Below are 27,783 nucleotides of genomic sequence, written 5' to 3'. Positions count from 1 at the left end.
TCCTGAACGTAGAGCAAAGGGCTTCAGTTTTTCACGGTTAATTATGATATTAGCTGAGGGTTTGTTGTATATGGCCTTTATTATGTTAAGGTATTTTCCTTCTATATCTTTTTTTATTAAGTGTTTTAATCATAAATGGATGTTGTATCTTGTCAAATGCTTTTTCTGCATCAATTGATGTAATCATATGAGTAAGGGTGTTTTTTTTTTCCCTATTCATTCAGCCACCCATTGTCTTTTGATTGGAGCATTTAATCCATTTACATTGAAAGTAATTGTTGATAGGTAGTTATTGCCACTTGATTATTCATACTTTTTTTTCTTCTTCTTAAAGAAGTCCCTTTTACATTTATTGTAATACTGGTTTGATGGTGATGAACTCCTTTAGCTTTTTCTTGTCTGGTAAGCTCTTTAATTGTCCTTTGATTCTAAATGATAGCTTTGCTGGGTAGAGTATTCTTGGTTGTAGATTGTTTTTCATCACTGTGAATATTTCTTGCCAATCTCTCCCACATGCAAAGTTTCTGTTGAGAAATCAGCTGACAGTCTTATGGGAGCTCCCTTGTAGGTAACTAACTGCTTCTCTCTTGCTACTTTTAAGAGTCTCTCTTTGGCTCCAACCTTTGACATTTTAATTATGATGTGTCTTGGTGTGGGCCTCTTGGCCCACAATTATGATGTGTCTTGGTGTGGTTGCATATTGTTTGGGACTCTCTGTGCTTCTTGGGCTTGTGTGTCTATTTTCTCCCCTATAATTATTTCTTCAAATGGATTTTCAATTTCTCACTCTTCTCCTTCTGGTACTCCTATGATGTAAATGTTGTTATACTTGATGTTGTCCCAGAGGCCCCTAAAACTATCCTCATATATATTTTTTATTGTTATTTTGTCTTTTTGCTGTTCTGATTGGGTGTATTCTGCTACGTTATCTTCCAAATCACTGATTCAGTCCTTTGCTTCATTTAATTTACTGTTGATTCCCTCTAATGTATTCTTCATTTCAGTTATTGTATTATTCATTTCTGCCTGGTTGACTTTCATGTTTCCTGTCTCTTTAATGAAGTTCTCACTAAGATCATTGAGCATCCTTATAACTGTTTTAATTTTCTTACTAGTGATCAGTCTATTCAGATTTTCTAATTCATCATGATTTAGTCTAGGAAGGTTGTATGCTTTTAAGAATTTGTTCTTTTGTTCTAGGTTGTCTAGTTTGGTGGCAAATGGCATTTTGTAGTATTCTTGCATTATGCTTTACATTTGTCTGATGTTTGTTGTAATTCTCCTCTTTTATTTCTGATTTTATTTAAGCCTTCTCTCTTTTTTCCTTAGTGAATCTAGCTAAAAATTTGTCAATTTTATTTATCTTTACAAAGAACCAGTGCTTTGTTTCATTAATTTTTTTATTGATTTTATATTCTCTGTTTCATTTATTTTTGCTCTGATTTTTATTATTCCTTTCTTCTACTGTCTTTGGGCTTAAATTTTTTTCTAGTTTCTTAAGTTATAATGTTACGTTGCTTATTTGAGATTTTTCTTGTTTCTTGAGGTAGGCCTATTTGCTAAACTTTCCCCTTAATACTGCTTTGGCCACATCCCAAACATTTTGATATGTCATGTTCTCATTTTCATTTGTCTCTACGTATCTTTTGATTTATTCTTTTATTTCTTTTTTGACCCAATAGTTGTTCATTGACATGTTGTTTAATCTACATATTTGTGATTTTTTTCTAGCTTTCTTCTTGTAGTTGATTTCTAGCTTCAGCTGTGTGGTTGGAAAAGATGCTTTATGTGATTTCAGACATCTTAAATATATTGAGACTTGTTTTATGTCCCAGCATATGGTATATCCTTGAGACAGTTTCATGTGCATTGGAGAAGAATATGTATTCTGTCTTTTTTGGATGTGAAGTTGTATACATATCTATTAAGTTCATTTGGTCTGATGTATCATTTAAGGCTGGTGTGTCCTTGTTCACTTTCTGTCTGGATGTTCTATCCATTGGTGTAAGTGGCATGTTAAAGTTTCCTGCTATTGTTGTGTGTATTTCTTTTTTTAGGTATGTTAATAATTGTCATTTATATTTTGGTACTCCTAGATTAGGTGAATATATATTAACAAATATTATGTATTCTTGATGTATTGTCACCTGTATCATCATAAAATGTCTATCTTTTTCTCTTTTTACCTTTGTTGTTATTGTTGTTGATATCTACTTTGATATAAATATGACTATACCTGATTTTCTCTGGATATCATTTTTTGGAATATCTTTTTCTACCCGTTCACTTTGAGCCTATGCTTGTTTTTGGAGCTCAGATGGGTCTTCTGAAGGCAGTGTATAGTTCAGTCTTGTTTTTTAATCTATCTATCTACTCTTTGCCTCTTGGTTAGTGAGTTCAGTTCATTAATATTTAGGGTGATTATTGATATATGAGGATTTACTACAGCCATTTTATTTTTTGTATTCTGATTGTTCTGTATCTCCATTGTCTCTTTCCCCTTGTGTTTCTCTTTGCTGTTTTACTTCGGTGGTTTTATATGATGTTTTTCTCTGTTTCCTCTTATTTTTCTATTTACATTCTCAGCTCTGGGGTTTTGTTTTGTGATTACCATGAAGTTTGTATAAAATGTCTTATAGATAAAATAGTCCCTTTTTCTTTTGAGAGCATTTTATATTCATTCACCTATACAAGTGAAGTTCTTTTCTTTCTTCCCTTTCATCTTTTTGTTTTCACAATTTATGTCTTTTTATGTTGTGTGTTTGTTACCAAATTGCAGTAGCTATAGTTATTTTTAATGCTTCCCCCACCCCAGCCTTTATGTTATAATTAAGACTTTAATGCTATATTCTGAAATAGAATTGCAATTTCCTGTTCTGTCCATCTGTTTGTCACCATTTCCAAAGTTTTGTATACTTTTTGTCTTTTTGTTTCAGGTAGAACTCCTTTCAACATATCTTGTTATATAGGTCTTGTCATGGTAAATTCCCTCAGCTTCTGTTTATTTCTCCATATCTAAAGGGTAACTTTGCTGGCTATATTATTTTTGGCTGATGGTTTATTTCTTTCTGTGTTTCAAATATGTCATTCCTGGTTGGTGGCTGAGAAATATGATGATAATTTGATGGGGTTTTCTTTGTCAGTAACTGTGTTTTTTTCCCCTGGCCACTTTGAGAATTCTTTCTTTTTACAGTTTTAATATAATGTGTCTTACAGAAGGTCTTTTTGCGTTGAGATAATTAAGTGTTCTGTTAGCTTGTTGTACTTGAATGTCCAGTTCCTTCCATAGGTTTTGGAAGATCTCATTAATTATTTCTTGGAATAGCCTCTCTGTTCCCTTCTCCTTCTCTTCTCCTCTTGGATACCCATTATCATTATATTACCCCTTCTAAAGAAGTCAGATAGTTCTCATGGATTCTTTTGTTTTTTAAAAATTTGAATTCTCTCTCTTCTTCTACCCAAATTATTTCTAGATTTCTATCTTCAAGCTTGCTAATTCTCTTTTCCATATGATGTGCTCTGTTTCCAGGGATTTTTAATGCATTCCTCATCTCATTCATTGAGTTCTTTGGTTCCAAAATTTCTGTTTCATTCTTTTTTATAGTTTTAATCTCTTTGGTAAAGTACTTATGTTAATGAATTTTATTCCTGAGCTTATTGAACTGCCTTTCTGAGTTTTCTTGTATTTTGTTGAGTTTCTTCATGAATGCTATTTTGAATTCTCTGTCATTTAGACCAAAATCTTCCATGACTTTGAATTTGGTTTCTGGAGAATTGTCACTTTCTTTCTGTGTCACTATGTTACCTTGGTTGTTCATGGTGCTTGATTAGTTGCACCTCTGTTGGTGCATTTGAACTAGGGAAATCCTTTGCTATTTAGTTAAGGTTTTGATTTTACAGTTCAACAGGTGGATAATTAGAGATCTTTCTTTTCTTTTATAGTAGATCATGTGATAGGTGTTGTTTTCTCTTACCTGTACCACTTGCACCTCTGGGTTCATACTAGGGGTGGTCATCACTCTGGTCATGGGAGTCACTGCCAGGGTGATCATTGGGTGGTCATGGTGGTGGGTGTCCCTCCTGTGTCCAGGTCACTTTGGTGTCCTTGGTCTCAGGGCACCACCACTGTGGTGGGAGAATGTGGTTGGTTGAGGGGAGCCAGGTTCATGAGTCCGCCACACTGCTTCCTCGTTCTCTATGGCTATTGGTGTTGCTGTGCTGTAGATGCATCTTAGGTGCTACTACCAGGCTCCATCACAAACTATCGGGGGAGGGAACCAGATTCTCAGGCACCAATGCTGTTGCTGCCCCTCTTACTCTCCATTGGGCCATAATGTGGGGCTGCATCTCTGGGTTAGCTGGGGCTACAGGCTCAGCTACAGTGGCTCATAAACCGTATCTGCACTGTTTTTGCCCTCCCCCCTCCCAATTCTGCCTCCCTTACATGTTCCAATACAACCACTTCAGATATACCGATGTGTGGATTTCTCAGCTATGCTAGTGTCTTGAGCAGAGGAACCTTTGTTAAAATAAAAATGTTTCATTAGTTGTAGATTTAAGGGGAGATATTAAGGAAGCTTCTCACTCTGCCATGATGCTGATGTCACTTTAGATTTTGTTTTTTAAAACAAGTTGAATGTCTTCTGTTAACATATGCCTTGCTAAAATGTCTAACAATTTCTCTCCTGGAGGCAACCAATGTTATCAATCTTTTGTATATCCTTCCAGGGATAGCTTTTGCACATACATGTAAATATATTTGTCAGGTTTTTGCAAAGAAAACTAACTCATTCTGTGTTCTCGAACTAGAGATATAGCTAGAACTCTATTTTAATAAATACCTCATAATACTTAATTCAGTATAACAAACATATTCCATCAATGCCCTTTTGTTAATGTTAATCTCCTGAATGCCAATTCTATGCAGACAATGCTTTCATATGTCTCTTTGCCTTTAACAAGCTGTTCAATAAAGCTGTACTTTAATTATACCATTTTTTTTTTGTATCCAGCAACTTTATTTTGGAATAATTTTTTATTTTAGTTTTTAAAAATAAAAAACTAAATTTATTTGACATGTTTTCAAAATTCTGTTGACAATATAATTACTTTTTAATTTAAAATTATAGGATGCTGTCATGGGGCACTTACCTCATCATTTTGATAAAATATCTGCTCCATATATATCACATGTCATTGTCTACAGTAGAAGATACCAGATTTCTCAGGAGAAATTATTTGATTTGTAAATGTTAACTAGATCCTTAGTTTTTGACAGCTTGTATTATATTAAGTATGCTGTTTGCTTTTGGTGGGTGGCTCAGGTAAATGGCATTTAAAATGCCTTTTGAGATGTTTGAAGTGAGAAGAGGAAAAATACTTTGAAAGTTATTATTGATAGGTTTACTGTGAAAAGGTAAATCAGTTTAATTTTCCTTTCTCTGCTTCCTACCTTACCTTTCATTGTAAATTAGCAACTAATAATTGCTTTGCAAACAACTTAATCAGTACTTACTTGGTTTTTATATTTGGAATTAGTTCTGAAAGGAAACCTAGTTAGCATTCTTCTTTTTGTCTTCTCAGCAAAAGAAATAAAAATAATTTAAGATGTAGGAATTAAGATTCTGTGAATATGTGGTGAACGAACTCTACTGCTTTTTAGGAGCTGGAAATAGTAAGAGAGCTTTATCGTTAAACCCAGTCAGCCAGTAAGGGCTTTGGGTGAGGGATTAGGAGTCCTAAAGTTGTATTTGAGGGAAATACAGATGTTTTGAACTTTTAATGCAAATTTTTACTTTTGTTTTCTTGAAATGATACCTCATTGTCTCTGTGGTAGAGGGGGTGCTCAAGAAGTGATTAGGGAATATGACAGGGTTTCTGTTTTGGATCAAGGGTGCCTTGGTTACAAGAAGAAGAGCTATATGATAATAGGAAACATGGTACATAATATGGTAATTTACAAAGTAATTTGGGAGAGTTTTGTGGTCGTGCTGAACCCATAATTGCTACCCTAAGCCTACCAGTGCCACCTTCGTTTTAGCTTCTGTTGGTAATAAATTAAAACAATTTCAAAAGGCAAATCCCCCTATAGTAGATGCCAAGACATCGAAAAATAACATATGAAAAAATCCTCAACATCACTAATCATCAGAGAAATGCAAATAAAAACCACAATGAGATATCACCTCACACCAGTGAGAATGGCTATCATCAACAAGACAAATAGTAACAAGTGTTGGAGAGGCTGTGGAGAAAAAGGATCTCTCATGCACTGTTGGTGAGAATGCAGATTGGTGCAGCCGCTATGGAAGGCAGTGAGGAGGTTCCTTAAAAAATTATGAATAGAATTACCATATGACCCAGCAATCCCTCTCCTGGGTAGCTACCAAATAAACCTGAAAACATTTATCCATAAAGACAAGTGTGCTCCAATGTTCATTGTAGCTTTATTTACGGTGGCCAAGACACGGAAACAACCAAAATGTCCTCCGATAGATGAATGGATAAAGAAGTTGCGGTATATATACACAATGGAATACTATTCGGCGGTAAGAAAAGAAGAAATAGGACCATTTGTGACAACATGGATGGATCTTGAGATTATAATGTTAAGCGAAATAAGTCAGACAGAAAAAGCAGAGAACCATATGATTTCACTGATACGTGGTATATGAACCAAAAACAACAAAAGAACAAGACAAACAAATGAGAAACAAAAACTGGTAGACACAGACAATAGTTTAGTGGTTACCAGAGGGTAAGGGGGGAGGGGGGTGGTAGATGAGGGTAAAGGGGATCAAATATATGGTGATGGAAGGAGAACTGACTCTGGGTGGTGAACACACAATATGATTTATAGATGATGTAATACAGAATTGTACATCTGAAATCTATGTAACTTTACTAACAATTGTCACCCCAATAAACTTTAATTAAAAAAAATAAAATAAAATAAAAATAACATTGTGAAAAGTGCACAGTAGGGGTGAAAACACCGCTGTTATGGGAATATCTCTCTGTACAACATCCTTCTTACCCCTACTTATTTGAAAATATGATGTACATGTGATATTTTCCTTATGAAAACCAATACTAATGAGAAGCACAGTGAATCTTTTCTACATAGTATAGCATTGAACAACTGTTTTTAGTGTGGTTTCTGAAGTTTCTTTCAATTGTTAAAGATATTTAAATTTTATTTCTGATTCCTCTGAAGGATAGTACTAATCTGACTGGTTGAATAGTCTGTATTCCAGAGGGTCCTTGAGATAGATTAAGAAATTAAAAGACAGAGAAAGACTATTTACCCTCTGATGCACCCATTTGGCCATCTGAGCATTCCTTAACAAAAAAATTATATGGAATTTTTTTTTTTAATTAAAGTTTATTGTGGTGACAATTGTTAGTAAAGTTACATAGATTTCAGATGTACAATTCTGTATTACATCATTTATAAATCACATTGTGTGTTCACCACCCAGAGTCAGTTCTCCTTCCATCACCATATATTTGATCCCCCTTACCCTCATCTACCACCCCCCACCCCCTTACCCTCTGGTAACCACTAAACTATTGTCTGTGTCTATGAGTTTTTGTTTCTCCTTTGTTTGTCTTGTTCTTTTGTTGTTTTTGGTTCATATACCACGTATCAGTGAAATCATATGGTTCTCTGCTTTTTCTGTCTGACTTATTTTGCTTAGCATTATAATCTCAAGATCCATCCATGTTGTCACAAATGGTCTTATTGCGTCTTTTTTTTACTGCCGAATAGTATTCCATTGTGTATATATACCGCAACTTCTTTATCCATTCATCTATCGGAGGACATTTTGGTTGTTTCCATGTCTTGGCCACCGTAAATAAAGCTGCAATGAACATTGGAGCACACTTGTCTTTATGGATAAATGTTTTCAGATTTTTTGGGTAGCTACCCAGGAGAGGGATTGCTGGGTCATATGGTAATTCTATTTGTAATTTTTTGAGGAACCTCCACACTGCCTTCCATAATGGCTGCACCAGTCTGCATTCTCACCAACAGTGTATGAGGGTTCCTTTTTCTCCACAGCCTCTCCAACAATTGTTACTATTTGTCTTGTTGATGATAGCCATTCTAACTGGGGTGAGGTGATATCTCATTGTGGTTTTTATTTGCATTTCTCTGATGATTAGTGATGTTGAGCATTTTTTTCATATGTCTATTGGCCACTTGTGTTCTCTTTGGAAAAATGTCTCTTCAGGTCCTCTGCCCCTTTTTTAATTGGATTGTTTGTTTTTTTATTGTTGAGTTGTATGAGTTCCTTATATGTTTTGGATATGAGCCCCTTATTGGAGATGTTGTTTGCAAAAGTCTTCTCTCATTCGATTGGTTGCCTCTTTATTTTGTCAAGGGTTTCTTTTGCTGTATGGAAGCTTTTTAGTTTGATGTATGGAAGTTTTTTAGTTTGATGTAGTCCCATTCATTTATTTTAGCTTTTACTTTCCTGATATGTCTTATAATCCCTTTGAAAGCCATTTCTGGTTCTGGTTTTAAATTAATATTTTTCAAATCAGGATGATTCATTCTTTCATTTTGACACAGATTAGAGTACTGAAAGGCTGTTTACCTCTCATTTCCAAAGCTACCAATCAAACTGTGTTTTCACTGGCTTAGAGACCTTGGACAAGTTTTTTAACCTTATTAAGCCTCAATTTCTTCATCTCTAATGCACCATCTATCTCATGGTGCTATAGAAATAAATGAAAATTAAATGTGATAATTCAGGTAAAGTGTTTTTCACTGTACTTTGTACATAGTAAACAAATGGTGGTGACAGCAGCCTTGGTGGCAATGATTGTATGATTGTCTTCATTGTTTATTTTTAATGTAGCAACAGGAAAATGGTCATTTTCAAGTTCTTTGCAACTGATAGTAAATAAGCTGAGGAAAGAAAGCCATCAGTTCTGCATTACTTCTTTGGTAGGGAGCAAAATGCTGCAAGTAGATTATAAATTTGGGTCTTATTTTATTTGTAATAGAGACTCAAAATGTCCATTCTTTCTATTATTGGATTTAAGAAGGTGCCATCTGAGGAAGAAAGGTAGCCCTCAAATACTTGACGGCTATTTACACATATAGAAATAACAATAGTACCAGATATATAAGTGAACTGTTTGAAATGCAAGTGTGTAGCTCATGAGGGATTCAACCTAAATAAACAGCACATCACCTTTAATAGTCTAACACCATATTAGTTAGTCTTTTTGAATCAGGGAACATAACTCTAAATATAAGCCCATTATTTGTTTGTTTTTAGGGAATATATTCTTAGTGAGAAATGCAAAACAACCTATTTGTCTATCATGTGTCTCTAAGTCTACCATAATTTCGAGTGCAAGTATGTGTATTAGGAGTATGGAATTGGAAAGGTCCTTAATTAACGTAGTTCATTCTCTCTATTTTATAGATGAAGCTGAACACTTAAGTGATGTGTCCAGGTTAGACAGTGAGAGGGGGGGACCTGAACTAGGTCTCGTGACTCCTAGCACAATCTTCTTCCACGTCATTCTGTCTATAATTTTGTTTCACAAGTTTTTCATTTTCTTTTCTTTTAAAGTGATTTTTATTTTATCCCAGGGCCAAATTATTTTCCTATGATTGCAAATTTTCGTTTTTATTATATATTAATGAAAAAGATTAAGTTCATAGAAATTTGTTTCATAGCTATATAGACACATAAAATAGATTCAATAAAAGATGTAAATAAATTTTTCAAGTATGATACAGAATTAAGTTGAAATGTGTTGAAATGTTAAATAAGTTAGGAATAGAGGCTAGTATAGCCAGAAAGAAAACAAAGGTTTCAGATAAGTAGGAGGTTTAAGTGGAAGTTGTAGGATGATAAGAAAGATGGAATGGGAATGATGACAGGTAAAGATACTGTGAGTGTATAGAGAGAATGCCAAATCTGAGTTCTTGAAAGAAGTCTAGAAGTGTATGAGGCTGTGTTGATGTGAGGCTGATGATACTGATTGGTGTTGCTCAGCTGAGTTAAAAAGAGAGGGGAGAATGATATAGTCAAGGTTTATAATAGAGAGAAGCAAGGATATTGAAAGATATAGGCTGTTAATAGTGCTCAGAGTATAGAGAAAATATATAAGCCAGAAGGCAAAAACCCCCAAGAAGATGAAAATGACTCCTAGGGATGGAAAAACACAAGACAAAACAGTGGCTGTACTTTGGAGCGAGCGATTTAACCCCATTGGAGACTGCTTTGTCCTTCAGTTCTGTGTCCTTTATTGAATCAAAGATGATAGAATTGGATACCATTTAGGGTATACCCATGGTTACTTCATGTTATTAGTGTGCTAGTATTTATATTATTTCTGTCAGTACACATTTTTATGTATATCTCTACTTTTCAGTAGCAAAAATTGGGTGTGTTCATATATATGTGGTTTTTTTTGAAGGTATGTTTTACATGATATTATGAGAGGCGATAGTATGAAATTATAGGGAGATAATATTAGGGAAGGTAAATGCATCTAATTTGAACTTGATTCCCTCATTTTTTTTTTGCCTCTTATAAACAACGTTATTTTATTGTAATAAGAAAAAGTGTATATTTGCATCATATGATTGAATAAATATTAGCTAATAGATACTAAAAGTTTGGTGCTATTCTCTACTATATATCTTTGAAAATTAATCAACTATATTTAATATTAAGTCAAGCAACTTTTTTTAAAATTAGTTTCAGGTGTACAAAACAATGTACTAGTTAGACATTTCACCCCTCACAAAGTGATAACTCTCCACCCCCAATCTATTACCCCTCTGACATTCTATATAGCTGTTACAATTCTATTGACACTATTCCCTGTGCTGTACTCCATATCCCGTGACTATACATATATTAAATTATAGTTGACATTCAATATTATTCAGCTTCAGCTTCAGCTGTACAGTGCAGTGGTCAGACACAGTCCATGACGTGATCTCCCTGATAAGACAAGTGCCCATCTGACACCCTACAAAATCTTTACAACATTATTGATTGTATTCCCCAAACTGTCTTTCATATCCCTGTGACAATATTGTGGATTCCCTCATATTTTTAAAGGACACTTTTCTGTTTAAGTACTGTAAATTTGTATTTACATAGTATGCTCACTTTATAAAGAATATTTATATGCATTATTTCAAGTATGAGTTTTAAATTTTTTGTAAGATTAACAGTGTGATCTATAGTAATGTGCTTTCATTACTATAGAAATTTGAGACAACAGATCCAAATATAGAGATAATTATATGTTGATTTAAAATTATTCTAAAGATTTTATTTCCATGCTTATAAAATAGTTGGTTACAATTATTCATCTTAAGAATATAAGAGAATAGATGTAGAAGGAAATATTGCTTACAAGTACAAATCAGATTGATGAACTTTAAGAAACCTGTTTAATCATAACACTGAGCTAAGTGAAGGGGACAAATTAAAGGCATAGTCTCTGCTCACAGAGGAGCTTAAAACTTATTTGGGGAGACCAAAGGGTCGTACTTATTCTTCAATAATTTAAAATAAATGCTAAACTGTGTTGTTGGCTTAGAGTTTTAGCAAATATGTCATGTGAGTGAGGCTTGACATAGGATTTGGGCGGTAAATTGGTGAATATTTTATTTTGGAAAAATGTTAATAATTAGGACCTAATTGTTTATCATTATATATAAATAATTTTCTAGTATTAGGTTTTTGTAGACATGTTAAAAGGAGATACTTTTAGCAGCATGAATCACAGAGCAGTAATGAAAACATTTTTGATGTATATAAACAAATAATTGCCTCTTGAATATTGAACCCTGATGGGATTTTGTTGTCACAGCTATAACACAAACTAATTACATCAGCTCTGTAGTTCTAATAGAATTCTAACAGTTGTGTTGTAACTTCTGTAATACTAAATAAGCATTGAGCTATATGAATATAATCCTGCTATTAATCAGATTTCCAGTCCGGTGAAGAATATTTTGTCCCCCTAACCATTTTACATATTAGGAAATACATTATTCAGTGCTGCTGAAGAAAACTTTTGTTTTTATACTTTTAAAAAATTTGAAAGACTTCAAATTAATAACTAAAAATATAAATGGGGATATTCATCCAATTTTTTAGGTAATTGGTTATTGCTAGTAGAGAGAAAAATTAGACTTTTGTTTATTTACTTTGTATCTAGACAATTTATCACATTCTTTTGTTTCTAAAATAGTTTAGTAATCTATTTTGTTTCTTTCCTGTATTTATATATATATTATTTTGATTTCTTATCTTGCTGAATTAACCTGAATCTGTGAAACAAAGCGAAATAATAATGGGAATAATGAACATGTATAACTTCTTCCTCATTTTAATGGGAATGACTATAGCTTTTTGTTGTTTAGTATCATGTGTTGTTATTTTGTTATTGTTAATATTTATCATCTTTAAGTAGTTTTCCTCTAATCCTGTTTTACTTAAGATGTTTACTTGGATTGACTGCTGAGTTTTATCTAATGCCTTTCCAGAACCCTTTGATAAGATCATGAGGTTTTATCTTTTAATTTGTTGATTTAGTAAATGTCAATACATAACCTAATATTGAGCTTTCTGTTAATTTAAATGAGATTAGGCAGTCAAACTCTGTTTAAATGCAATAGAGACATTTATTTGTTATTTATTTATTTATTACGTACTCTATTTTCATTTTTTAAAAAGATTTTTAGTAAACCTATAGCTAACATACAATATGAGTATTACTTTGAAGCGTATACCATAGCTATTCAACGTTTATATACCTAAAGAAGTGATCACCATGATAAGTACAGCAACCATCTGACACTGTACTATGCTGTCACAGTATTATGGGCTGTATTCCCTATGCTGTATATTATATCCCTTTGATTTATTTGTTTTATACCTGGAAATTTGGACCTCTTATTCCTCTTCACCTTTTTCTCCTCTTTTAAAAATTTTCAATTATAGTTGACATTCAATATTATTTTATATTAATTTCAGGTGTACAGCATAATGGTTAGACATTTGTATAATTTAAGAAGTGACCCCCTGACCAAGATAGTACCCACCTGGCACTATACATAGTTATTACCATGTTATTGACTGTATCCCCTATGCTTTACTTTACATCCCCATGACTATTTGTAACTATCAATTTGTACTTCTTAATCCCTTCACCGTTTTCACCCTGCTGGCCAAACCCCTCCCGTCTATAACCCCGATAAATCTAGCACTATCTGACACCTTACACAGTTATTACCATATTATTCACTATATTCCCTAAGCTTTACTTTCATCCCCATGACTACTTTGTAACAACCAATATGTACTGCTTAACTCTTTTCCCTTTAGCACCCATCCCCCTAATTCTCCTCCCCTCTGTGAACCATTAAAATGTTCTCTGTTTCTATTTTATTTGTTTGGGTTTTTTTGTTCTTTAAATTCCACATATAAGTGAAATCACATTGCATCTGTCTTTCTCTGAAACACTTCACTCAGCACAATACCCTCTAGGTCCATCCATGCTCCTGCAGATGTCAAGAGACCATTTCCTTCCATGGTCGAGCAATATTCCATTGTATATATTTACTACCTCCTCCATTTATCCATCGATGGACACCCAAGCTGCCTCTACAACTTGGTCATTGTAAACAATGCTGCAATGAACATGGACACACACATCCCCTCAAAGTAGCATTTTGGGTTTCTTCGGATACATACCCCGAAGTAGGATTACTGGGTCCTTCTTTGTCTCTTGTTACAGAATTTGTTTTAAAGTCTGTTTTGTCTGGTATAAGTATTGCTACCCCAGCTTTTTTTTTTCTCTCATTTCCATTCTCATGAAATATCTTTTTCCACCCCTTTACTTTCAGTCAGTGTATGTCTTTCAATCTGAAAGTGTGTCTTTCAGTCTCTTGTAGGCAGAATATGTAAGGGTTTTGTTTTCTTATGCATTCAGCCACCCTATGTCTTTTGATTGGAGCATTTAATCTATTTACATTGAAAATAATTGTTGATAGAATGTAGGTATTTCCATTTTATTACCGATACATTTTATCCTCCCCCACCCCATCTTAAGTCCCTCTAACATTCCTTGTAATACTGATTTGGTGGTGATGAACTCCTTTAGCTTTTTCTTTTCTGGGAAGCTCTTTATCTTTCCTTCAATTTTAAATGATTGCCTTACTGAGTTGAGTCCTCCTGGTTGTAGGTCCTTGCTTTTCATCACTTTGAATATTTTGTGCCAATACCTTCTGGCCCGCAGAGTTTCTGTTGAGAAATCATCTATCTTATTGGAGCTCCCTTATAAGTAACTAGTTGCCTTTCTCTTGCTGCTTTTAGGATTCTCTCTTTGTCTTTAAACGTTTGCATTTTAATTATGACGTGTCTTGGTGTGGGCCTGTTTGGATTTATCTTATTTGAGACTGTGAACTTCCTGTGCTTGTATTTCTATTTCCTTCGCCAGATTAGGAAAGTTTTCAATCATTATTTCTTCAAATAGGTTCTCAATCCTTTGCTTTCTCTTTTCTCCTTCTGGTACCCCTATGATGTGAATGTTGTTATGCTTGATGTTGTCCCAGAGGTCTCTTAAATTATCCTCATTTTTTTGGATTCTTTTTGTTGTTCTGATTGGGTGTTTCTGCTTGTCTTCCAATCACTGATCTGATCCTCGCTTCATCTAGTCTGCTGGTGATTCCTTCTAGTGCATTCTTCATTTCAGTTATTGTATTGTTCATTTCTGACTGGTTCTTTTTTATGGTTTCTATGTCCTATTTTATGCTTGCTATCTCTTTGTTGAAGTTCTCACTAAGTTCCTTGAGCATCTTTATAACCAGTGTTTTGAACTTTATCTCTGGTCGGTTGCTTGCCTCCATTTTGTTTAGTTCTTTTGCTGCAATTTTCTCCTGCTCTTTCATTTGAGATGTATTTCTTTGTTTCCTTATTTTGGCTGCCTCTCTGTATTTGTTTCTATGTAATAGGTAGATATGCTACATCTCCCAGTCTTCACTTGGTGACCTTATTGCATAGGTGCCCTGTGGATCCCAGTGGCACAGTCTGCTGGTCACCTGTGCTGTGTGCTCCATGTTTGTCCCTTGTGTGGGTTCTATGTGCTCTCCTGTTATAATTGAGCCTTGATTGCTATTGACACATCAGTGGTGAGATTAACCCTCAGGCTCACTCACTGTGGGGCTTGGCCACATCCACGGCTTATAGACTGCTGTGTGGGCATCTTACCCCACTGAATGGGATTCACCCCAGTGGGCTCTGGTGCCTGTTGAATCACCCTTTGGGTGTACTGCTTGTGGGGCTAATTTGATGTCGCTCTGCTGTGGTCTGAAGCCAGCCTCCAAGTATGTTGGTTCTTGGGCCTCTTGGGAGGGGCTCTGGTGCAGCCCCAGGTCGGCCACTGCCTGTGACTGGCTGGGGACTACCTGGTAGGAGCTCTAAAGCAATCCGTGGTTTGTTACTGCCTGTGCTAAACCTGGAGGTGCATGAGAGAGGCCATGCTGTGAACCAAGGATGGCTGTCCCTAGTACCAGGCCTGGGGTAGCTCCACCAAAAGCCAGGACACCCCAAGGCCTGATGCTGCCTGCCAGCTGTGTAAGGTTCAGCCGCTGATAAAGTTTCACGTGCTATGCAAGCTGGGTAAGCCAGGGCCTCAGGGAGTCACCAAGGTAGGAAAAGTTGTGTTCACCAGGTTAATACAGATTCTTGTTTGGTGCCAGTGTTGAGCCTGGAGCTACTCAACAAAAGTCACAGAGCACACGGAGGCCAGCTGCCTCCTACCTGGGGCTCATGGATGCTTGATACTTGTCCAATAAAGAGTGTATTGTGTGTAGGGCTGGATGCTTGCTGAGAAAGTGCCTCTGGTGTTGGAGGAGTTGGGTGGGGTGGGATCTCAAGGAGTCACCAGGTTGGAGCTCACCAGACAAATTCAGATTTGTTTGGTCATGGACATTGGGGAAGGGCTCAACACATGAAAGATGGTACTCGCCTGCTGGGTGCACAAGAGAAAGACCCCACACGGGGAAAATGACTCCTTCTTTATATTCTTAGTTATAAAAATTCTGTTGAGCCAGACTTCAGATGGTTCTCCAGGTTGATTTTTCTATGATTTAGCTGTATTTATAATGTGTTCATAGAAGGAGGCAAGCACAGCATGTATCTACTCCACCATCTTGTATCTCTCCTCTCAGAGACATATTTTTAAATTTTATTTTCTTTTCCATTGATATGAGGGAAAATTACCAATGATATCCTTCTATTCGTCCATCTATTCGTATTATTTTTTGGGATGCATTTTAAAATAAGTTGCAGATGTCAGTACACTTTATCTTTTAAAACTTCAGTATGCTTATTATTAACTAGATCTCAATATTTGTTCATAATAAATTTTTTATTTTTTGAGTTACAATTTACATACAGAGAAAGCACACGTTGTACCATTTGATGAATTTTGACTTATGTATACATTTGTGTAATCCAAACCTCTATCAAAACATAGAATATTACCTTCACTCAATAAAGTTCCTTCATACCCCTTCACAGTCAGTTCTACTCAAGTCAAACACTATTCTGATTTTTTTCACCATAGTTTAATTTGCTTGTTCAGAATTTAATATAAATGTAATCATACTATATGCACTCTTTTGTGTATTGGTTCTTTTACTTAGCATAATGTTTTTGAAAATTTTCCATGTTGTTGCATCTGTCAGTAGTTTTAATCTTTTTACTCTTGAGTAGTATTCCATTGTATAGTATACCAGTTTTGGGTTTTGATTTTTTTGTTGGACACCTGGGCTGTTTCTAGGTTGTTATGTATAAAGTTGTTAGGGACATACTTACATAAACTATTATACATACGTTGAATATATGTTCTTCATTTTCTTGGATATATATATATATATATATATATATATGTATATATATATATATATATATATATATATATATATATATATATATGGAATTTCTAGGTCATACAACAGGTATATGTTTAATTTTATGATAAGTGACATTTTTCCAAAGTGGTTGTGTCATTTTACTCCTACCAACAATATTTGCTAGTAGTTTTCTTTAATTAAAAAATTACCATTCTAGTGGTTGCATAGTGGTATCTTGTGATTTTAATTTTAATTTTGCTGATGACTATTTTTATTATTTGCTCTCTTTCAGACAGTTCGGCATGGTTTTCCTTATCAACCCACAGCATTAGCCTTTGATCCAGTTCAGAAAACCTTGGCTATTGGGACAAGAACAGGTGCTATACGAATGTATCCTTAATTTTTGGTTCATTATTTACTATATTAATACCAATTACGTTTCCTTAAATACTCAGGTAAGTGAAATAATTATGACCAAATAAAGTTTACTGTTTCTTTAGAAGTGAGTAATGATTGTGAAACCTGCATTTTCAAACTTATTGGCATATATTTAATGTCTGTGACATAAATGTGATGTCCCTTCTTTAGTTCCTGATGTTGGTAATTTGTATCTTCTCTTTTTTCCTGACCATCTGGATAGAAGCTTATCAACTGTATTGATTTTCAGAAGAACCAACTTTTGGTTTCATTGCTTTTCTGTATTGCTTTCCTATATTCTATTTCACTGATTTCACTTTGATCTTTTTATTTCCTAATTTTGCTTAACTTTTGCTTTAATTTGATATTCTTTTCTTAGTTTCTTAAGGTGGAACTGAGGTCATTGATTTGAGAACTTTCTTCTTTCCTGAAATATATCTGTAGTGCTGTAAATTTCCTCCCAAATTTTATTTTAGTGTCATCCCATTTTTTAAAATTAAACTTGTTATTTTGAGTAGTTGTAGATTTAATTGTAGTTGTAAGAATTCATACAGAGAAATCCCATGTATTCTTTACCTAATTTCCAATAGTAACATATTATAAAACTTCAGTGTAATGTCACAACCAGGTTATTGATATTGATGCACTCAAGGTCCAGAACATTTCTATCATCACAAGGATTCCCCATGCTGCCCTTTTATAGTCATACTCTATCTCTCCCATTTTCTCACTCCCACACCTGACTGCTGACAGTCACTAATTTGTTCTTAATTTCAGTAATTTTACCAATTTAAGAATGCTATGTAAATGGAATCATACAGTATGTGACCTCTTGGGATTGGCTTTTTTCACTCAGCATAATTCTCTGAAGATTCATCCAAATTGTAGTGTGTATCAGTTCATTTTTTTATTGTTGAGCCCTATTCCATGGTATCAATATACCACACTTTGTTTAACCATTCACTTATTGAAGGATATCTGGTTTCTAGTTTTTGGCTATTATGATTAAAGCAGCTATGAACATTTGTGTGCATGTTTTTGTGTGAACATAAGTTTTCCTTTCTTTGGTATAAATGCCAAGGAGTGCAGTTGAGGGGGTTGTATGGTAGTTTCATGTTTAGTTTTATAAGAAGATGCCAAAATATTTTCAGAGTGGTTGCAACATTCTACATTCCCACCAGCAGTGTATGAGTGATTCTATATCCCTACATCATGACCAGCATTTTGTGCTGTTTTATTTGTTCTTTTATTTCAGCCATTCTGATAATTTTGTAGTGACATCTCATGTATATATATGTATTCTTATATATTCTAAATACTAGTCCTTTATCAGATTTGTGGTTTGTGGTTATTTTCTTCCAGTCTTTAATTTGTCTTTCACCCTTTTAATAGGATCTTTCAGAGACCAGTTTAACAGTTTTTTTCTTCATAGATTGTGCTTTTGGTATCACCTCCTAGACTTTTCCTAAGCCTGAATCTTAATTACTTTCTTTTATTTTTTTCCTAAGAATTTTGTAGTTTTACATTTTATATTTAGGAACAGGTTCTTTTTTCAGTTGATTTATTTGTATTGTCTTTGTTTTGGTGTTGGGGTAATACCATCTTCAAAAGGTGACTTGAGACATGTTCTCTCCTGTTCTCTGGAAGAGATTCTGTAAAATTAGTGTTAATTTTTGAAGCGTTTGGTAGACTTCTCTTGTGAAATTACCTGAGCCTGGTGATTATTGCATGAGAGATTTTATGTTACAAATCCAACTTATTTAGTAGTTACAGGGTTATTTTGGTTTTCTATTTTATCTTAGTTGAATTTTGGTAGTTTGTAGTTAGTCTTACTAGTAGTTTATACATTTTATTGACTTTTCTTTTTTTTTTTGAGGAACCCACATTTGGTTTAATTGATTTTCTCAATTTTCTTGGTTTTAACACAGTTTTACATTAAATTTATTGGGGTGACATTGGTTGGTAAAATTATATAGATTTTAAGTGTATAGTTCTATCACTTCTTGGCCTTTTGGCTAAGATAAAAGTGTAGTATCTGTTCTTAACAGTTTAAGTGTACAATTCTATGATACATCATCTGTATATCACATTGTGTGTTCACCATCCAGAGTCAGTTCTCCTTCCATATGTTTCACCCCCTTTACCCTCTTCTACCTCCCCACTCTGGTAACTACTAAACTGTTGTCTGTGTCTATGAATTTTTTCTTGTCTTGTTTGTTTGTTGCTTTCAGTTTTATATTCCATATAAGTGAAATCATACGGTTCTCACTTTTTCTGTCCGACTTATTTTGCATAGCATGATAATCTTAAGATCCAGCCATGTTGTTTCAAATGGCAGTATTTCATCTTTTCGTACAGCTGAGTAATATTCCATTGTATATATGTACTGCATCTTCATTTCCTTGTTTTAATTGAGGTATACTTGACACACAATATTGTATTAGTTTCAGGGATTGACTTAATTTCCTTCCCTTGCTTATCTTTTAACTTATTTTGCTCTCTTTTTTTTCTAGTTTTTTGAAGTAGTAACTTAGGTTATTGGTATGATATAATTTCTCTTTTCTAAGGTATGCATTTAGTGTTATTAATTCTCCTCTCAGCATTGCTTCAATGAGTCCTACAAATTTTGATATGTGTATTTTAATTTTTATTCAGTTATATGTAGTTTTAAAAATCTCCTTTGAACGTTTTCTTTGAACCATGAATTTTTAGAAGTGTTTTATTTGGCAAGTGTTTAGATATTTTCTTAACTTTCTGTTACTGATTTGTAGTTGGAGTTCATTGTGGTAAGAAAACACACTCTATGATTTCAGTTTTTAAAAATTTGTTAAGGTTTCTTTTGTGGCCAAGGATATGGTTTGTGTCTATGAATGCTCCATGGACTCTGGAAGAACATGTGCATTCTTTCATATTGAGTGAAGTGTTCTATATTTGTTACCTAGATACTGTTGGTTGCTTGTATTGTTGAGCTCTATATATCTTTGCTAATTTTCTGTCTGATAATTCTATCAACTCTTGAGAATGGAGTAAATTAGATTCTCCAACTCTAATGTATTTGTTTTTCTTTTCAGCTCTATTAGTTTTTGCTTTTTGTATTTTTGAGGCTCTGTGGTTTGGTGTGCACACATTTAGGATTGTTATGTCTTCCTGGTGGATTAGTCCCTTTATCATTATGTAATGTCTTTATTTGTCTCCAGTAATTTTCTTTGCTGAAATCTACTTTATTTGATATTAATATAGCCACTCCTGCTTTTTTTTTTTTAATGATGTTTGCATGGTATATCTATTTTCATCCTTTTACTTTAACTTACCTATGTCATTGTATTTGAAGTGAGTTTGTTATGAACAGCATATTTTTGGATCATTTTCTTTCTTTCTTTTTTCTTTGTCAGGTACAATTGACATATACCATTATATTAGTTTCAGGTGTACAACATAGTGATTTGATATTTGTGTATATTGTGAAATGATCACCAAAATAAGTCTAGTTTACAGGCATCATATAGTTACAAAAATTTCTTTTCCTGTGATGAGAACTTTTAAGATCTATTCTCTTACCAACTTTCAAATGTGCAATACAGTATTATTAATGATAGCCACCATGCTATACATTATATCCCCAGGTATTATTTAATTTATAACTGGAAGTTTGTACCTTTTGACCACCTTCATTAATTTCGCCTACCCCTGAACCCCAATTCTACAACCACCAATCTGTTCTCTGTGTCTATGATTTCTGTTTTGTTTGTTTGTTTTTGGTAGTTTCCACACGTATGTCAGATCATACAGCATATATCTTTCTCTGACTTATTTCACTCAGCGTAATGCCCTCAGTACCACTTTGTGTCTTTTGATTGGAGAATTAGTCCATTTAAAATGTATATATTTGAAACAATTAATGATAGGTAAGTACATACTATTGCTATTTCTTTGCTTTCAGACATGTTTTAGTTTCTTTTTTCCTTTCTTCCTCTCTCACTCTTTTCCTTTGTGATTTATTTTTTTGTGTATGTTGTTTGTGTGCTTTAATTCCTTTCTCTTTATCTTTTGTGTAACTACTATAGGTTTTCTCTTTGTGGTTACCATGAAGCTTACATAAAACATCTTACAGATATGACAGTCTATTTTAAGCTACTAACAACTTACTTTGAATCACAAAAACCCAACACTTTTACTTCCCCTCTCCAAACATTTTATGGTATTGTCACACTTTACATCTTTTTATATTGTTCATCCATTAACAAATTATTGTAGCTATGGTTATTTTTAATTTTATTGTCTTTAGCTTTTATCATAGAGGTACAAGTAATTTATATACCACCATTACAGTATTAGCATATCTGGATTTAACTACATATTTACTCTTACCAGTGAGTTTTATACTATTATGTGTTTGTGTTGTTGCCTAGTGTTCTTTCATTTCAACTTGAAGAATTATCTTTAGCATTCTTATAATGGTAGGTATGAACTCCTTTAGCTTTTTTTTTTGTCTGGGATATCTTTAGCTCTCCTTAATTTCTGAAGTACATTTTTGCTGGGTGTAGTATTCTTGGTTGGTGGTTTTTTTTCTTTTACTATTTTGAATATATCACCCTACTGTGTCCTGGCCTGCAAGGTTATTATAGAAAAATCCACTGATGGGCTCACAGGGTTCTTTTGTATGTGATGAGTTGTTTTTATCTTGCTGCTTTCAAAATTCTTGTCTTTGACCTTTAACATTTTGATTATAATATGTCTCATAATAGTCATGTTTGGGTTCATCTTGCTTGAGTTCCTTTGAGCTTTTAATTTTTTAATTCAAATTTTTATTTGTTTACATTTAGGTACTTGTTTTTTTTTGTATTATAAAGGAATTTTAGCATTGATTATTTAACATATTATGGTACAAGAAATTTTATGTAACAAATAATTACAAAACACAAGAACAGATACAAGGTACAAGAAATTTTATGTACCAGTAGCAAATTTACAATATTTACACATCATAGAAGGCCAAGAATTCTTCGTTGTTGCAAGTTCGTCATAAGTTCAACAAAACTGATGATCATATTCCAGGGTATTATTTTGCATACAGATATTGTTATTGATTTCTAGAGTTGCACTTTTAACCCATAAGCATAAATAAAATAACTAAAAACATTTATATAGATATGGAATTAGTACTACCATGTACAATGCACATCCTTATTTTTCCCTCACAAATTTGTGCAAAAAAGTATACATTATACATGGCAAAATATGGTAATTTCAAATAATTTGCCTTCAGTTTTGCTGATTTTTTCTTCTGCATGATTAGGACTGTTATCAAAACTCTCTACTGAATTTTTCAATTCTGTTATTGTATTCATCAGTTCTAGGATTTATGTTTGGTTCTTTTTTGCGGTTTCTATTTCTTTTTATTAAATACATTTTGTTCATGAATTGTTTTCATGATTTTGTTTATTTGTCTATCTGTGTTCTGTTGTATTTCATTCAGTTTCTTTAGATGATTATTTTGAATTCTTTGTCAGGCAAATCATAGATCTCCCTTTCTTTGGAGTCATTTGCTAGAGTTCTGTTAGTTTTCATTGGTAGTATCTATTTTTCCTGAGCTATGTAGCCTTGCATTGGTGTCTGTGCATTTGTGAGAGGAAACACTTCTTCCAGTCTTTACATACTGGTTTCAGGTGATAAAGACCTACGTTTGTTCCCTGAGTTGATAGGATTACCCCTTTAATTGCAGTTGTATTAGGTTGGAGCTGGTTATGAGGCTGTCACTGGGTCTGCAGTGGGGTCTGTGGTTAGTGGGTTTGTTACCAGGGCTGAGGCTGGATGGATTCCTTCTGGTGCCTGGGTGGATGCAACTGCCTCCAGTACCTTGTTCAGTAGGGTGGTACTTGGACAAGGGTCCACATGTGAGTTCTCAGACGGTGAGCCTATTACCAGGTAAATTACCTGCCTCCAGGTCCCTGGGAGGACTGCTGCTTAATCACTGAGTAAGTCCCTGAGTGGGCAACACTGACCCTGAACTGTGGCTGTCAGGGCTGTTTCAGATTCCACAGCCAAGACTGAGATTCACAGACCTGGCTCTGCAAGACATGGATTGGCATGTTTTCCGTCCAGGTCACTGAATAGGCTGGATTGGTCCCTGACCATGACTAGACGGGCTGGAGTGGCACATAGGGCCCTTTCAGGATCTCCTGTGGTGCAAGTCATGTTTCTCTCTGGGTCCCTGTGCTGGTAGGACTGCTCATGGTTTATAGCTTGGAGGGGCTGAAGATGATTATAAGGCCTTTGGAAGGTCTCCAGGAATACTGACAGGAGTGTTTCCTGCTGGGTCCCTGTAGCAGCAGGACTATTCACAGACTGAAGTTGGGTGGGGCTGGAACGGAGTATAGGGCCCGCTTAGAGTCTCCAAGGTTGCAGGCAGGGATGTTTCCCACTGGGACCCTGGACCCTCAGGACTGCTGGCTGACTATGGCTGTGAGGGGGCTAGGGCTATGTACAGGGCCCTTTCAGGTTCTCCAGGGAAACAAATGGGAGTGTTTCCTTCCTGGTCCCTTTTCCAGGAGGCCTGCTTATGGACTATGGCTAGAAGGAACCTGGAATAGAATATAGGGCCCTTTCAGGATTTCCAAATGCGAGTGGCTCCAGCTATGACCTTGGACCCTTAAGACTTTTGGCAGACCGTGGCTGTGAGGAAGCTGGAGCTATGTATAGGGCTCTTTCAGGATCTCTGGGAGCACACAGATGGAAATTTATCATGCTTGCTGCCTGTACCAGCAGGCTGCTCATCAGAGCAGCTCAGCATAGATGGGGTGTGGGGCCTGGTCCCTTTCAGAATTTTGGGGGATGCAGATGAAAATGTCTCCTATGGGGTCCGTGTGCCAACAAGATTGTTCATGAAATATGTCTGGGATGGTCTTGAGCTCTGTTACAGAGCCATTTCAGAATCCACAGTAGAACCAAATTTGTCAGGCTTACCTCCAGGGGCTTCTGAACTGCAGCAGAGAGGGGCTGGTTCAGAGGCCTCGTGCGGTTCCACAGCAGGGACCAAGGTCTGTGCCTATTACCTGATGCACAGGTGAGTGTGACTCCTCTGGGTCTCTTGGTGTATGGCATTTGCTCGTTACAAATGCAAAGCCAAACAAGGCTATAGCTGAGTTCTCATGGGGGTACAGAGCTATTTCTATTTCTGTAGCCAAGACCACAGTCAGTGAGTCAGCCGCCTGGGTGTGAGCCTACCTTCTCAAAATGGCTCTCTTCATTCTTGGACTGCATCAGGATTTCACAGTCTCCTACTTGGATCTGGAAGCTCCCACGAAAGCACTTTTCCCTGTGTATGGATGCCAAAATATTGTTTTTGAGGGCGGATACATGTGATGGATGTCTTATTTGGCTATTTTGCTGATGTCCTTGCCATGTAATATAATTTGCATCAACAAAGACTAAGATTTTTCAACTTTTTTTTTTTTTTTTTTTTAGTTTCAGGTGCACAAGACAAAGCAAAACTTAGACGTTTATCATTTATATCCCTCACACTGTGTGAACCCCCCTCCCTCAACTCTTTGTTTACAAAAATTAGGATAACTAAAAAGCAAAACATCATCTATTAAGTTCGTTTCCTCTTTATTCATTAATATTAGTGCTAAGTAAAATGTTAGAATCCTTGACTTTTATTTACATTAGACTTGGGAGACCTGGCGTTGATTGTTATTGCCAACACGAAAGTGGTGCAGCTGTCCTGCAGCTCCAGTTCTTGATCAATGAGGTAAGGATTTTTTTGACTATTTATCACAAACACACACACATATACACACGTGAACTGCATCTGTTGATGTAATCTTTTTATATTATGATTCTAAATGCTTGAAAATATATATGTATGCAATATTATTCATGATCACACTTTTCATAAAAGACTATACTCCTGTATTTGTCAATTTACTAAATTTCAAAAGAAAATGTGTGTATGTATTAGAAGATCCTGCTATTGTGACTGTGTAGCATAATTTATAGATTATTTAAATTTTTTAAAAAAATTACTAAAATTCTTTGATTGCTTGCCTGACCATTAAACTTTCTTTCTACACACTCTTCTCCCACCAACTTAACCTTTATAATGCTAACTTCATGTTTTGTCTTTATTCCATGAAATAATCTTTTCACTTATTTACCTATGGGCTCTTTTTTCTGTATATAATATGGACTCGTTGGTATATGTATGCATTTGTGTTTATTTATGTGCCCATAGCTATTATGACAGTTGGCTGCCAACCCTATCATTATTTTTATAGACCTATGGTGATGAGGCACTCCCTAAAGAAAATGTATGTATTTATAAAGTTCAGAAAGGTTGAAGATCTTCCATTAGTCGAAGGCTACTTTAATGCCTTCTTTACTCAGATTTTTATAGTAGATCCTTGAGCCTTCTAGAGCTCTTTTATATTAAGTGAGACAGTCAGTGCAAAAATTCTTTAAGAGTTTGTGCCATACAAAATCTGCTAAGGTACTTAGCAGAGTAAACTCAGTGGCTTGAGGGAAAAAAATTAGGTACCACTGGTTGCTTTCTTATGGTAACAACATATCTCCACATTTTATTCCATGTCTCCATATATTTGTGTATATACCTCTGTAAAAATTTATAATCATAAGCATGAATGAAGTGGTTCATGTAACTTTGTATCAGAGATTTCTGAGGCGTGAAAAATTTGTGATATTGACAGATGTCTATTTTTTACTTCTCTTGGCTTAAAATCTTTCTCAGAAGGCTGTGAGATTCTCTTTATTGACAAACCTAGCATATTTTACCTTGTAGGGATTCTGGCTATAGGATACCAAAACAGGAGAGAGAGATAAGCAAGAAAAGGGAAACATCTTTAAAACATTTTATTGTAATAACTAGTCATTAGTATCTAGTATGACAATCTTTTTGAAGTCTCACTGTTACTCTGTAGCTCCTAGATGAAAGATCTGTCTTTTGCTTTATGCATGGATGTGTACTGGCAGGCATAAATTGTTTCCCAGTGTTTCCTCTGGGTCGTATCCTCTGAGAATTGTCTTCAAGGCCCTAAGTTTGCCTCTGTGTTGCATAACTAAGAATGTATAAAGACAAGCCTTCAACATCCTGTCACTGTTTACATTGTTTATCCCAAACTACTCACCTTTATGTACCTCACACTCAAGTTCTGTACCTTTTTCTAAACTTCCCGGTTTCTGACCTCATGAGTGGTATTTGTCTTCACAATTTTTAATCTTTTCATAGATCTTCTTTTGTAGTGCTTCTTGTAGATTCACTTTGTTTTTGTAAATGAGTCCTAGACACCACACTGATGTGCTTACTCTCATGTGTCTTATATCTCTGTTGGCGCTGTTCTGCTCAGTGATCCTGTTCACTTCCCTCCAATGATAAGTTACCTCCTAGTTTTGTCATAGAATAGTATTACTTACTCCCTAGATGTATTCAGCTATTACTCTAAAATATTATTGACATATATTGCTTTATTTTAATTCCATTGCCTTTGGCATATTATGTCTTTTGTATGGCAAATAACTATTTACTGTGGAGAATACTTTATTAATTTCATGTACCACATTTTATCCTCACCCTATCCCAAGTGAATTTCCACTTTCCAGAGAAATGAGATCAAGTATCCTATATATCAAAAATAATTGTAGCTCATTAAGCACTTCCAAGCGGTCCTAATAATTTTGTAGTTTGTATATAAGAGACATTTGGGAGTAGTTTACAAATAAAATAAGCAAACAAAAATGAAAATCCTCAAGGCATGTATAGACTACATTTATTGCATGCAATGTAATTATCTGTGAGTTCATGTTAGAGTGTATATATCAATGTATACCTCTTTGAACATGTTTATTTTTTTATTTTTGTAATTATATACAAATATACAAGTTATATAAATTTTTAAAGATTTTAAAATGGATGTATTCTGATTGTGATTGATTTTTTTAAAAGCCATTCTTCTTTGAGACTAAAACCACAGGTACAGAATATAAAGAGAATCATCATAGGATACATGAGTATTTTTGTCTTAGGAATTGTTATGGAAGAGCATTTAGATTCCTATCTTCTTTTCTCCTTTAATTCCTACAGAAAAAATAAATTCTGGGAATTTCAATATAGTTCTTCATAGCATCTAAATGGGATAATCATTTTGATATTTGTGATTGATGTTATACCCTATGAAAAGTTACTTGTGACAGTACTTTGCAAGATATGAAAATAATTTTAGGTTAACCATGATTCTGCAAGATCACTTTTACAGAATACACTTGATACTCTAGAGTAGCTTCAGCCTCTGATTAAGGGCAAGCATTGACATTTTTAGCTAGGAAACTTATAATGGTAAAAGTTCTGACGTAGTTCAAGATGATATTACTGAATTCAGTGAAATAAATAGTTTAAGCATACATATATGATTATATATATGTATGTATGTCTCTCTCTCTCT

At 34.6% G+C, this 27,783-nt stretch overlaps 1 protein-coding gene and 1 pseudogene across 14 annotated transcripts in view; both read left to right on the top strand.

Annotated features, from left to right (window-relative positions):
- The window catches only part of STXBP5L (syntaxin binding protein 5L), a 242,728-nt gene that overhangs the window by 23,811 nt on the left and 191,134 nt on the right, over window positions 1-27,783 (top strand). For all 14 annotated transcript variants that reach the window (XM_074331359.1, XM_074331330.1, XM_019729632.2 and 11 more), the window contains exons 3-4: window positions 17,205-17,302; window positions 24,998-25,079. In XM_074331359.1, the coding sequence (XP_074187460.1) occupies window positions 17,205-17,302; window positions 24,998-25,079 (180 nt within the window). The remainder of the gene's footprint in view (window positions 1-17,204; window positions 17,303-24,997; window positions 25,080-27,783) is intronic.
- On the top strand, window positions 19,325-19,469 carry LOC141568135 (U2 spliceosomal RNA; annotated as a pseudogene).

The sequence above is a fragment of the Rhinolophus sinicus genome, linkage group LG01 (genome assembly GCF_036562045.2).
Source record: "Rhinolophus sinicus isolate RSC01 linkage group LG01, ASM3656204v1, whole genome shotgun sequence".
NCBI lineage: Eukaryota > Metazoa > Chordata > Mammalia > Chiroptera > Rhinolophidae > Rhinolophus > Rhinolophus sinicus.
This window is presented reverse-complemented; position numbering and strand designations above follow the sequence as displayed.